This window comes from Gymnoscopelus braueri, assembly GCF_963280865.1.
Source record: "Gymnoscopelus braueri genome assembly, chromosome: 5".
NCBI classification, from domain to species: Eukaryota; Metazoa; Chordata; class Actinopteri; order Myctophiformes; family Myctophidae; genus Gymnoscopelus; species Gymnoscopelus braueri.
The window spans coordinates 33993939-34008371 of NC_137606.1; the positions used below are offsets into that span (position 1 = coordinate 33993939).

The 14433-nt window shown below is 40.4% G+C and overlaps 1 protein-coding gene across 4 annotated transcripts in view; it reads right to left on the reverse strand.

Annotated features, from left to right (window-relative positions):
• Nucleotides 1–712: 712 nt before the first annotated feature.
• The window catches only part of nf1a (neurofibromin 1a), a 105026-nt gene continuing 91305 nt past the window's right edge, over nucleotides 713–14433 (reverse strand). For all 4 annotated transcript variants that reach the window (XM_080429005.1, XM_080429003.1, XM_080429004.1 and 1 more), the window contains 8 exons: nucleotides 13778–13935; nucleotides 12861–12983; nucleotides 11856–11974; nucleotides 11272–11372; nucleotides 10584–10726; nucleotides 10032–10078; nucleotides 8417–8633; nucleotides 713–5016 (listed from right to left, as the gene is read on the reverse strand). In XM_080429005.1, the coding sequence (XP_080285131.1) occupies nucleotides 4874–5016; nucleotides 8417–8633; nucleotides 10032–10078; nucleotides 10584–10726; nucleotides 11272–11372; nucleotides 11856–11974; nucleotides 12861–12983; nucleotides 13778–13935 (1051 nt within the window). In that variant the 3' untranslated portion in view covers nucleotides 713–4873. The remainder of the gene's footprint in view (nucleotides 5017–8416; nucleotides 8634–10031; nucleotides 10079–10583; nucleotides 10727–11271; nucleotides 11373–11855; nucleotides 11975–12860; nucleotides 12984–13777; nucleotides 13936–14433) is intronic.

Below are 14433 nucleotides of genomic sequence, written 5' to 3' on the forward strand. Positions count from 1 at the left end.
CTGTTATATTATTGTATGTCTTTGAACGTCTCTATGAATTGAATACACAGCACCATAATGGTAATAACCCCTCAGGGCTTTTTTGTGTTATCCTTTTAGCACCATTGTATAATCGTACCACTGTACTATTCTTTCTTTTTCCTTTATTGATTCAGGGAAACCCATTGAGAGCAAGCTCTCTTTTTCAAGGACTCCCTGATAACAAACATTTGAATCACATTACAATGTCACAACTTTGACATTACTATAGTAAATTGTAAAGTGTAGTAAAGTGTGGCATGTGGTAGGCTACATTGTAAGTAAATAGTTGTTCTGCTGCTAATGATACAATTTATAATCCTGATATACTATTGATTTATGTTTTTTTTTTATTGTCTTGGCAAAACAAAAGTAAACTTAACATTGTACGTAAATTCAAAAGGAGGCCAGGAGGGTCCTTGATTTAGCTCCTGCTTGAAGATGGATTAATAATTATCTGTCCATTTGCTGTGTATTGGTACTGTATTTTCATTTGAAAGCAGACATCTATCCATCCATCCATCCATGTCTTATCTTTTTCTTTTAACTAGTTTAACAGCTAAGTATGACTACTACACAACCCCTTCTCAAATACCCTTAATCGATGGTATTGTCATACTAAATTAGTCGTTGTCAAGTACAATACAAAATAAATGTCTCAATTATTTGTCAGCACACAGTTACAAACACGCTGGAGAGCAAAACATTTTATTACTAACACTGGAATAGTTCAATTTGTATGTTATTATACAGCAACTAACTGCTTTACAAAAACAAAATGATACAATATCACATATATGTACAGTGTAGTAAATATACCATCTCAAATTGTACACAAAATATTTACAATTGTCACACATACTGCATTAAAAACAAAACTCAGACCAATACTCTAGAGACATTAGATTTTGCATAACATCAAATAAAACATGCCACATTTGAGGTTTTTCGCCTTCACAAACCCATGACTGTGATTTAAGTTAGTGCAAGTCAACCACTTGTTTAAGAGGTTATGGGTACCTAATCTGTAATATTCTATTCACGTGAAAGTAAAACTTCTAAAGCTTGACAAACTATGGAAAGTTGATGCAATAGGCATTAAAATTACTACAACTGCCTTCAGATTTTCTCTGATTTTTAATGCCTTGTGGTACTCAAGACAGAACTTGGTGAACGATCTGTTAGGAGAAAACGAGATGAGTATTTAAATACAACCTATAGAACGATACTATGACACATTTATGTATGATTTGGCAAATATCGCGTTCTATGTAGGGTGAAAGATGTAAATTTTAAAAGGGAAATTACACCATCAATGTTATTGGATCTTAAATTATTTCCTTGCTAGCAAGAAATTGTTTTGGTAGTCATTTTGTACAGACACCTTACTGCAACACTCAGTATGAAGATACTGACCCCAAAACTCTACAATTGAAAATGCCATGCTAAGTGAGGTGTCATTTGTTTTGAAAAGCCGTGTCATGATGATTTCTTAATCACGTACCTAAAGAGGAATGGGAGGCTCCTCAGAAGATGTTATGGAGAAAACTGTTTTTAGAAGTAAAATTTTAAAGTCATGGCAGCAAGGACACAGTATAAAATGACTGCCAAATATCTCAATAAAACAAAAATATGACACAACAGCAGTCTGACAGATCAAAAGATAAGAATGACACATGACCCAAATATCAAAAAATGGTGGCACTGCCCTTTAACCATTACCAAACAGTGTGACACAAATAACTGATTGATGGTTTGGTCCTGATTCCCTAATGCAATCACAATAAATCCTTTAGTAAAACTGTGACAATGCATCAATGAAAGGCAACAAGCATTTATTCTGACAGGTTAAAAAAGTTAGGCTAAATCCTCATTAATTTAACTGTAACTCCGAGTGTACAAATGCACTCTCAGAGTTCAATTAACACTAAGGATTGTACAGTGTATGTCTGTCCATTGGCCACTGATTTGACACTACCAATACACCCTTCACTATTGATTCTGCCAGAGGGTTATTTGCGTCGCTCATACTAGTGAATTTAGTAGTGTGTCCTACATTTTCAAGGTTTTTATCTATAATCCCATTATTGAATAACAACCAAAGCACATGTTACATTCTTCCCTTTACATCATTCTGCGGAGGACCACACAACAACTTAAAAACAGAGTTTGAATACCGTTTATGGCCATTTCTGTTAAAAACATAACCTGCTCATTCCCTTACAGCCACAGCATTAAGAAAATAGAAAAGATGAAAAAAATAAAGGTTTCCATGACCACACGCATGTTTGTTCACTGAATGTAATCTATGAACAAAAGCAAATCAAAAGCTCCATCACATTCATCTCAACTCACTACAGTACGGAATTACAAGAGAGATGTGATGGACTATTTCACAAAGTGTATGGTTTAGCTACGCAGTCCACTTTGTAGAAACTTGTACACTTAAAATGGTGTTAAGAAATGATCTTGTTCTTTTTCAGTAGGGACAAAATAGTTTTTTTTCCTTTTCTTTTCAGTAATGAATTTGAGTATTGCACAACAACACTCAACTCTTTACAGAGTCCATGCGTGAATGTTAAGGCAAGATATGAATGTCTGATAAAAAAAACGAAAAAGAAATAAAGACAAAAAAGGAAAGTGGCCAATTTCGTCCTGTATGGGGTGTGTTAGCTTGGTGGTACTGTAAGTGTGGACACAGAATTTTGTCACACCAACATTAATATGCATCACAATGAAATGCTATGCATGACATAAGTGAAAATACATTGAATCATCAAACTCAGATGAGCAATTAAAAGATTGTGTGCCAAATATTCCATAAACACGTTTTTCTTTTTGGAAACCAGATTTGCATTTTACCTTCCCATAGTGCAAGCTAATCTTTGGTGCAGTGGCCCTGGATCTGCTGTAAGGGTATGGAGGACAGAGGGCCCCAGTTTCTCCAAATGACACCAGGATTCTGTCTCTTCGGATAGACTGGTGGAATTGAGGAAATAGACCTGTAGGTTTGGTTTTATGAGCTTTAACCTACAGTCAGTAAAATATGGTAGATTAAACACGAGAGAGAGAGATTTTATCCCAATATCCCTTGGGGTTCTTGCGTCTCATGACAACGGTGTACTTAACAGGATGACATGGAGGTATACATTTCAAGGGGACATAAAACTTCATACAATCCAATGTCTCTCTCTTCTAAAATGGTCAGTGGACGTAATCAATAAATACATTTCACATAGAGAGGAACCTAAATGTGAATAGGCAACAAAAGAGAATTGGCATCATAATCGCACCAAGTCCACGTGCTAAATTTGGTTTTCCCTATTAGACAATACAAAATAAAAACCGGTGGTTGACCGAAGAGTTTAAGAGTTGAGGATTATTGCATATTACACAATTTTCCTTGTCACTCTGTGTGTAAACAAATCAAAATGCTATGCACTGGAAACACAATTCATACTGAGAAAAACAAAACAAAAACATTAATAACAATAAACAAGGAAAAAAATAAAACGTGTTCAGCTATTTACAAGTCTGCGCCTTCCTCCTAGTGTTTTGCGATTGTTATGTTCATACATGGAAAGTGTTTCAAAATAATAACATTTTTTTGGAAAGTGTTTCAAAAGAATAACTTTTTTTGTATGCACTATCTAGCTGTACAGGATAAATACTCTCAGGCAACAGGGTATATGGATGATTGTATATTTGACGATCATTGAATGCCATTAGTGACACAGCTCTCTCACCACGCGTGTGCACGTGGTAGAGTGGACGACACGCCTCGATAATTAGTACCTGTTCTCTGTACCCCAGTAAGGTTTCGCTTCTTATTTTACAAATTATACACATTGAAAAAACCCTGACAAAAGGCACACCATGGATAAAACGTCAACATCTCAATTATATCACTAAGGACTAGTTATACATAATCTTTCTATGTATAATATGTACAATTAACTGTGGAGGTTTGACATACGGCGAGTCCATCCAAAATCCAGATCAAGATGAATTTAAGGGTCTGTTAGAGACACGGCTCCACCCCCTTACTGCCTTGTGTCACTTGGTCCATCTTGTACTGATAGAGGTGATGGCTGCACTCGGAGTGCTTAGGCTGCTAATGAGGAACGGTGAAGGGACTCAGAACTTAATTTAGAGGTTTGTGTGGATGTAGCATCCCCTCCCCCCCACCCCACCCCTTTGTAATTCACTTGACCTTCATAATATCACTGTTCTGGTCCAATCTGCCAAAGCTGTTCAAGGTGAGAGCTAATGGCATTCTCCACCCAATACTCAAGTAATCTGAAGAGTCTTGTAATTAGGTGGAGGGGAGGGAGGGCCAAACACTGGGTTTCCCCCCACCCCCAAGTTCATACACGTGTGTGTGTGTGTGTGTGTGTGTGTGTGGGGGGGGCCGGGGATGTGTGTGGCCTGTGTTTTATGTACAGCTTACATCTCGTCTTCCAAAACACCAATTGTTTGAGGGTTCTATTCACAAAAAGGAGACTGAAGGACTGAGACAATGACACACAATGGCTTATTATTCACCTTAGGCCATCTCAAAGCTTCAAATATAAAACAGAATCTCAGTCAGAGTTTTAACTTTGCCCTCACAAGTATTCCTCCATTCACTTAATGCTCCTGATGCAAAATACTCCCCCCCCCCCAAAAGAAATAAAAATAAATCTCTTGTTCTCTCTAAGAGACCACAACGACAACAACAACAACAAAAGGATCAAACTAATAAAAACTGTAAAAAGAGAAGTGCAGCATGAAGTCTGGCTAATGGGCCAGGGAGGGCATTGTTCTCTCTCTCTGTGGGTTTTCTTTTGTTTGTTTTTTTCCCCCGTTTTATCGTTCATACTATTTTCTTGATGCTGGGTCTCTTGAAGCTGCCTGCACTGCGTTGCTTCTGCACCTGGCTGGCCGAGCCGTGGCGTGTCCGTCCACTACTGGACAGAGCCGAGCTGGGGGACAACTGGACGTTCTCCTTGTCCACACCTGGGAGAAGGAGGAGGAGCACATGGGCGAAGGTTGAAGAGGAAGGAAAGAACAGCGAGAAAGCATTAAGAGCAGTTAGATAAACGCTATCCTGAAACACAAACAAATGCTTCAATCCAAGCTGCTTTTGCACTCAGAGGCAACTTAATGTTTTTGTTTGTGTTCATCAACTCAATAAATGTGAATATCTTCATTTGATAATCACTATAATTTGCGTAATAATTATGTAAGGATTTGCATTACTGGCTACATTTGATAGCCTATCCCTTAAATAGAAGAGGAGATGGCTAAATGTCACATCCTTTAAAACAGTCACATGACACAGCTCAACAACACACTATGCAACAGCTTATTCTCTGAATGGGATCAGGTTTCTGAGTGGTGTTGCTGTATGCAATGACACCCACTAGAGGGTGCCACCGACAAACGTGTGTAAACTGCCCTTTCCCTGCATTTAAAAAAGGCACCCATGGCAGAGATTCATTAGCAGCTCAAAACAAATACAACCGTACCTGTTGGGGTACGGTTGTATTACTGCTACTTACTGCTAGAGCTCAAAGCTAATACACCATTAATGATAATCCGTCAAAGCATATTCTTCAGTCTGGGGCAAAACTATGAGTGAACCCAGAGTTATTCTATTGACACTGGGATCATTTCAACCAAGGGGAAGGGCTGAAGGGACGTGTTTGACCTTGACTGACCTCCAGGGTCACAGAGGGTCAAAGGGGAAGAAGAGTACCTGGGAGGAAGAGGAGGTGTGGCGCAAAAACGGCAGACTTAGAGCAAGACAGAGAGGCTTTACAAAGAGAGAGAGAGAGACAGAGAGAATGGGAGAGAAAAAAGAAATGACAATGATGACAACAAGAACCAAACAAGAACCAAAAAATCCGCACATGAAAGCAAAAGGAAAACGTGAATGACAAAGTGATTCATCGTCACTGGATAACTGGCATGAACTGATCAGAGAAATAAATGATATATGGTTTACAGAAACACTTATGCACAGCAGGTAGAGGTAAGGTACAGGGGGGGAAACAAATAATAGGACTTTTCACACTGCAGTCATTCGGCCCAGCCCATTCAGAGGAATAGAACCAGTATAACTCAGTGCCAATGCCAGAATTTATTATTTTATTAATATTTTTAAAAAGTCCATATCTTCAGTTCGTGAGAGGACTTTAAAGTAGCAATTGGTAGGTTTTATGTCCTACCCGGGATTCAAACCCAGGTAGGTACCAAACATTTACTGCTCAGTCAAGAGGGAAATCCCACTTGGCCAGATATTGCACTTGAGCTTTAGGCAATACTACTTCTCAACCAGTAGGTGTCCTACCATTGTGTGCATGGGGTTCTCATCTTAAACAAGCTTAGTGCTTAATGAGAGTTCCAGTTTAGTAGACCTTGTATTGTGAATTTGTACTTCCATGTACTGTTATGTACTGTCATGTACTATTCTCATGTCTTACTAAATAAACTACATCAATCAATCAACCTGACTCCAGGCAGAGTCTAGAGATTAATCAATGGAAGAGACCAAGTTAGTTATATTGTATTAACATAATCTACCAAACAGATTGGTTAAATTAACATTTATTCATTATACAAAATTCCGGATTACAGCTTTAACCAGTGTTGACCAGTGTTAATTGTACAATTTAATAAACTAGATAGTTGTACGTGCATCATGTCTGAGCAGAAATAGCCTACTAATTCTTCCAGACTCTTCCAGAAGGAAATTGGGAACTCCTTTTTCACACACTTCCAGACCTGCTGCAGATAACATTGATACATTCATTCTGAACTGGACATGCTCACAGCTATCTGTCCTGTGTTAAAGGGTTAAGCCCAATTCGTACTTAATGGTATGGTGGTCTCGCGCACCGAAGTCCACCAACTCTCAGAACGTGAGCTTGTAGATCTTCCATTTTTGAGATGGAGCATAAATTAAGCATTAGCCTCAGCTAGTGAGGGTTTACAATGAAACTCTAGACCTTGGCTTCAGGCTAATTGCTGCAGTGTGAAAAGAGGCTACACTGGCCTTGGGCTAGTGGCTCGCCTGGGGATAGGATTACTGCTGGACTTGCAATATGCAGGGTGAATAGCATTACAATTCTCATCTAAATTTTCTGGAGGTCTATATATACAGTTCAGGTACTAAATATGTATATCCCATAACAGTGCTCAACGCTAAATTTGTTGTTCATTTTCAACAGGATGTGGGCATGATGGGGTTAGACAGATGACTGCTGTCCAGTTTCCAATTAAGTTTATCTCATCTTAACTGCCAAAAAAAATATTTTTTTAATTTACAGCACCTGAACTGTGCGAGGGAGTCTGGCTGGTATAGTATGCATTACAATGTCTTAACTTGTACTAATCACACACGCACGCCAACTACTGCATGTTTTCTATCCTAAAGGCACACAGGTGAGGTTATCAAAGCAAGCACAGTGACACACACAGAGAATGGACACATGAGTTACCACAGCATTTCAGACTACAGGCTGGGGGGCCATTAGCTGCCCAGAGAAGCTCTATAGCTGGGCTTTGTACCAGATGTTTTGGCCGCCATCTCCTCAGCAGGCTTGGGGTGCGACAGAGTCGGGGAGCATCTACAAACTACTCAACCCCCCCGCACGCGCATGGAAATGTTAACAGACAAAAACAAAAAAGGCAAAAGAAGAAAAAGTGAGTGGATTAGAGGCAACAGTGGCCAGAAGAAAGAAGAGAGAAGCAACAGAGAGAGACAACATGTGAAAGCACACGCAATGTCATGTTTTAAAAATGGAGCATGTGTCCTCGATTTTTAACAGCAGACTTCTAAAGGTTGCGGTTTGAATCAAGCTAGCCCCTTTGGTGCTGTACGCTAAGCCAGTAAACATTACTTCTAGTTCATGTTCACAAAAGATGTTTTTCACTAAATAAAAATGTGAGATGTTATGCAGCTCTACTGAACTTTTAGTTCAATGTTAGAGTCAACTCAAACCCAGACAGTATTTACCCTGTGTATTGTGAATAGAGGCTAGCTTGAGCAATACGTAATTCATACACCATAACAACTAGACAACATGTATGTTAAGCAGGCCAGGGAAAAAGAGACTGAATGACTCACACACAGACTGGTGCTATGTTAGTCATTGACTGTAACTTCTCTGTGATCACACATTAGATTACCTATGGACACACTACTATTCATTACCAGTTAATACAAAGTATAATTATGATCAAATTACAGTAACTAATCACCAAACTAAACATGTTCTTTTCAAAAGTAACACATTGTCCTGTATCAATTAGACCTTTATCTAAAAATGGATAATGGTATTAAAAAAAGAGAGAAAAAAGAACTCACTGTTTCATGAATGAAAAATAAATGTGGGCGTGTGTGTGTGCATACCTGGCGAGTGCTGTGAGGTGGCCAGTGAGGTCATGGAGTTGGACAGGTTGAGGTTAGCGGTGATGCTGAGCTGACTCTGACTGGTGGGGGGGTAGGGCGAGGTGGGCGTGCGGAGCTGCTCCTCGCTGCGCTCCTCTTCCGCCGTGGGCAGGTAACTGTCTATCAGCGCCTCCAGGAACTTGACGATCAGCTCGGCGTAGTCTGGGATCTGGGTTTGCTGTGAGAAAAAGGAAAAGGAAATGATTCAGGAGGTAAACCTTATTTGTATACTGTGCTGTAGCACCTTTCTAGAGTAGAGTCACAATGAGATTCACAATCACAGACCCCTAATAAAACTCTATATTGCATTTCTGAGGCCGATCGCATCTTGGTATTCTCCACTGATCACGTTTAGTTAAATATAAACTGATGCCCATTGGGAACAATTTATGCAAAACCCATTGTACCCGTACTGAATGTACTCGTTTGTTAGAGTACAAAAAAATCACGAAATCTCTGTTCGTGAGTGTGTGAGTTTATCTGTCCGTTGCGCACCACGAGAACCACCCGACACTGGAGCCAAGTCTGAGATCCACACTGGAGCCACGTCGGATCTCGAGGTTCACGTGATTCACATTCTTTATCATCTTCTCTGTACTCAACCAGACCCGTAGAAAGAGAGCACTCAACAAATCAGCCAAAACGAATGATGTTGCCAACAGGCAGGTTGCAACATGCCGTCTGCCACTCCCACCCCAAAGATAAACACACTACTCCAGTGACACGTGCGCTACGCTAATGTCATATAGAGAGACCAGAAACAGAACATCAGCAGGTCTGGCTAGGTCTCACTATTTTGAATTGCAAAACGCAGGCTTTACGAACATGCTTAATGTAAGTGAGCACCATTACTCATTACTACTACGATAGCTCTTCTACATTACATTTCTTATTAAGAGCTGTTTTTGTTTTATAAGACAAGGAAAACCTTCTGGCATTTCAGGAGAATAAGGCTGTCAGGTCACTACCATAGGCACCGGGAGCTCCCAGCCAGCAAACCTGAGCCATGGGTTGGGCGGAGCCAACACACGGGCATCTATCACAAGGGCATCTCATACCCATGACATGTGGATGTAAAAAATAAAGCTGTCTGCTGTGACGGAATAGTGGCAGGGAGGGCTCGTCCGAGATTTCCGATTTTTCTCAGCCTTTTTGGCAGTATCAAAAATGTACCGAACTTATCATAGCAAACTAAACTGTGAATTTTGTGAACAATTACACCCATAATGGTCATTTAATCAAACATGATACATGTACAGTACATGCACAAACCACGGCACCACAGCCAATTAGTGAAGTTCTGATAGCAGTCTTTTAAAAAGCAAATTAACTGTGCTGTGTTTTGCACAACTGATCTATGATCCGTGGTTATAAAGGCCAACTATCTCTAACTCCTCTGTTTATGGTGTGTGTGTGTTTGTGCGTGTGTATGAGCGCACTGCTCGATAAATCTCCACACCAATGGGCTCCTGTGTTGGGAGTGTAATTGCTTAGCACATTGGATTGCTACAGTGTGTCTGCAGATGGGCAGCAAGGATGAGATGGTAAATATGATGGAAGGGGTCATGAATCATACCTTTGAGAAGGGCCCAGCAAACCTCCATAGTCCGTTAAAACCAAAGCCTGTGAAAGGAGTGAGAGATGGAAAAAGTACAGGGAGGGGAGAGGAGAGGAGACAAGGTGAGAAAGAACAGAAACAACCATAACAAATTGTGAATGAAATAGAGAACGAGAGACAGATAGAGATGCATGGGAACCATGAAAGTCCACCGATACGTTTTATAAGTGGCTTACAGGTAAACAGAGCAGCTTTAGTTTGAAACTGTCAATTCTCCTGTCAGCCTATCAGGGAACAACTCTTAATACACAATAATGACTACGAGAATACAGAACTAGATGACGAAATAAAAGACAGAATTCTAGTGTGTGTGTGTGAGTGAGTGAGTGAGTGAGTGAGTGAGTGAGTGAGTGAGAGAGAGAGACAGACAGACACATGGTCATTGTCGAATCAAATTCTATCATTCTGTACCTTATTAGATTATATTGTTTCCAAGGTGAAAGGGCACCAGTATGGGTGAACACTGACTGGCTGTGTGTGCATGCATGAGTATGCGTGTGTGCGTATTACTTTGTAGGTAGGAGGGTTGGTACTGGGGGGGAGACTCCTCATGATACACCACACTCTGGACGATGCCGTGCACAGGGTTCAACAGGTTGGTGTCCTGGCACATGGACAGCAGAGTGTTTATCTTGGAGTCCAGGAGGTTGTGGCTATGGAGGACACACACACACAACCAGGAACACACACATTTTGAGAATTATATATAAGCACCCATCTTCTTATTTCCATCAAATACTCCTTGTAGAATGCTTTGAAAACATGACAGAAAATAATGCTAGTACAATCATTCAGATGATGGAATCTCGCTCTCTCTCACACAATATAGAATGTGAAACTCAGCCAGGTGGTTTCTAGTTAAACCTGTGACTACAGCAGCTTGGCAAACCACAGGAAGCTTCTTATGTGTGTATTGTTAAATAGTTTCAGACACACAGGAAATTCACTACATATAAATATAAATGTAGAAAAAAGAAAGTTCCAACTTGACTTTACTGGCAGCAACCAAACCAGACCTCATTGTGACTAAATATCAGCTCCTCTTTTGGTTTCCCAAGGTAACAAATTGGACACTAAAAGAGCCCCAAAGCCCCAAATATGTTTGGGGCTGAACCCTTGTGACTTGGAGAATAAAGTGTACATTTTTGGTGTGGGTGTTGAGCTTTTCCCAGGGCATGATTCCAGCTCGGGTACTTACACCACAGGAAAAACCTTTGGGAAGACAACGCTAGCTTCGGCCAAATACTCGTACAGAATCCTCTGGTCAAAGTCGTCGGTGGTATATTTGACCTGGGTGGCCTGGAAAAAAAACAGAGCCTCTTAGAAAATGACAAAGCTCACATTCAGTACACATTCAGGCAAACAGACAACCGTTACATTCAATTAATCCATGCAATGAATTTAGACCATAAAATACTGGTAAAATGTGTTCAATAGAAAATTATGACAGTTACTAAATATGTTTAGTAACTGTAAAGAACTATATTTTATTTCAAAACAAAGACAAGCATTCACATTTCAGTGAAGTTGTAAACGTCACAAATTATTACTACCAATTATTCAATTACTAAAACCTGTCCATCGATTAACTGATTACTTGATTAATAATTTCACCATTATCTATGATAGGTATTCATGGTATTAGTGAGTGAATGAAAGAGATAAAGCATGTGTGTATGTGTATGTGTATGTGTGTGTATGCATGTGTGTGTATGCATGTGTGTGTGTGTGTGTGTGTGTGTGTGTGTGTGTGTGTGTGTGTGTGTGTGTGTTAGCTCTCACCAGCACAGTGAGTAGTAGGGCTTGGATCTTGGGGTCTGTAAGCACCTCCTCATCCAACAGCACGTTGGACTCGGACACAGATACCTTACGCAGGTGGGAGTTGCCAAGTCTTTGGGTTTCTGCAAGGGGGACAGGTGGTGTTACATCAGAAAACTATCCAAACACTGATCCCAGTTCAAGGAAAAACTCACCGTTTAATACACTATACAAGCTCATTTGTTTTATACAAGTCTAATTTTTTTTTTCTTTAACACATCGACCGCCAGAGGTTAATCTCATAATGTACTCACCAGTGCCAAGGTGTTTTTGTTGTTTTTTTGTTTTTTTCATGTCGCCATAGATCTTGTTAAAATCCTTAAGATTGAGCTCTACACGGTCTGTTTACATCCGCGAGATCTCCCTGTATCTCCCAGTGAAGATCGCGTGTCAAACGGGGCATCCATGTTGTAGTTAGAGCGGATTACGTTAAACAGTGAAATGCGAGGAGAAAAAACTACAGGAAGAGAATTGAGTTTCAGTTTCGTCTGTAGAATGGGAGCGGGCGTGATCGTCAAAACCGGATCCCAAATAATTCTATTTCCGGTCATCAAACCGGAAACGGAAGTGGATCAAAAAAATTCCGAAAGTGAACCCGGAAGTGAATAGCGCGAAAAGACCGTGGACCGTAGGGCTACGGTCTCGGCGCTTAACAGTTGGATTTAACGGACCGTAGGACTACGTTCTTGGCGGTTAATGTGTTAAAGGACGACTACACCCATTTTCAACCTATCTTCATAAGTTGTCACTAATGTTCATAATATGGGACCATTTTTGTCTACTTGGTCTGCGTCTCAGAGGAGGACTGTGGACAGTCCAGAAACCCACCTACCAGGAATAGAAAGCCTGAAGTTTCTATTGGCTTGGATTCCCCATTGATGATATCACTGGTAGGAGAGTTTCGGAAGTGTCCACAGCCCTCCAAAGTATATAGGGTTTATATGTTTAATCCACCCATGGGAAGCTCACCTATCTCATAGTCGTTTTCGGCCACACGCCTCATCTTGGGTGGGGTGGTCATGCCCGACTCCATCTCTGGCCTCTTTGGTGCTTTGGAGTCCGATATCAAGTGGTCGAAGCTCTTCCTGGTGCCTGGGTAAAACACATACACAGCACAAAACCACCTTCAACCTAAAATCATTTTACTCCACTTTAAGAACACCTGATTTAAAGGCTGTCATTTATAAGGTGGTCTGTTTTCATTAAGACTGAATTTAGTCAAACAATTACATTTAACACATTACCTGCCAAACACGAGTATAACCGTTGTTGAAAAATACACCCGTTTACTGCCAGCAACGAGTATAACCGTTGTTCAAAAAAATAATAATTATCCACACAGAACCAGAGATATCACGATCCAAAGATTTCTAGCTCCATTCACTCCTTGGTTAACTTATTACTTTAAAATCCTGTATCTCGGCTCCTGTGTAAATTTTTTTTTACCATGGCAGTGGGGGAAGTAAAAAAAATAAAACCCTCTGGCAGGGAAAGTGTTATCAGTGTTGAAAGACAATGTCATTCTGCTTTGATAAAAAAAAAAAAAAAAAAAATCAGCAAGCTTACTAGCTAACATCAACCTGTTATTTACCAGGAAAGTTTATATCTTTCTTAGAAATATCTCTGTTGATCATTAAGGTGGAGCCGAATAAAACAATAAAATAATCGACAAAATCACAAAATGTCTCCAATATATTTTCTAGTAGTATAAAAGCAATTATCACATAGGAACGAGCACTGTTAATCAGTTAGTATATCAGCACAGCTGTGATGTTCTTCTTGTTCATTTCCCGCCGAATCTGAGCCAATGAGAGCCATGCCAATATACCAGTATAAAAGCACTCTTGTGTAATATTTGTAAGTATCTGTCCAGCTGGTGGTCATACCCAGGAGTTTCTTGGTGTTAGCCTGGGAAGGCTGGCCCATATCCAGGCTCATGGACTTGCGTGTCCGTGGGCTGACCTGTCCGACAGTGGGGTAGTTGGCGGACAGGTAACGATCCGACACCTTGGGGGAAGTCCATGGCTGGTTCTCCCGCAGGGCTCTGGGGGGGGTGAGGGGGAGTTGCAAAAAAAACAGCTGGTCACAGGCAGTGGTGGAAAAGGTACTCACATTTATACTTCTACAAAGTAACTAAAGTTTTCAAATAATTGTAGTGGAGTTGTGACAAATGCACATTATATTTATTATATTTATCTGCTTGATCTGTGGGTGTTATTTTATACGTGTGATATGTAACATCTGCCCTACTTATGCATGTTATTATATCTGATTGATATGTGACATGGGCATGGCTGGACACTGTGAGATATATGTGGCCATTTCCTATTCACGTGAGGCGTAATGGGTCTGATCAGTGGGTGATTGAATGATTTGTACCACCCGACTTTACTAATAGAGGGTGTGACACGGGGGGAGGGGAGATCAAAACAAACCGTGTACCAGTGGGGGGGGACGGGTGAAAAGCGGAGGTCTCCGAGGCGCCAGTTATACAGTTTCAAATAAACAAGTTTAAACGATATATAGTAATCTGCAGCCGCCA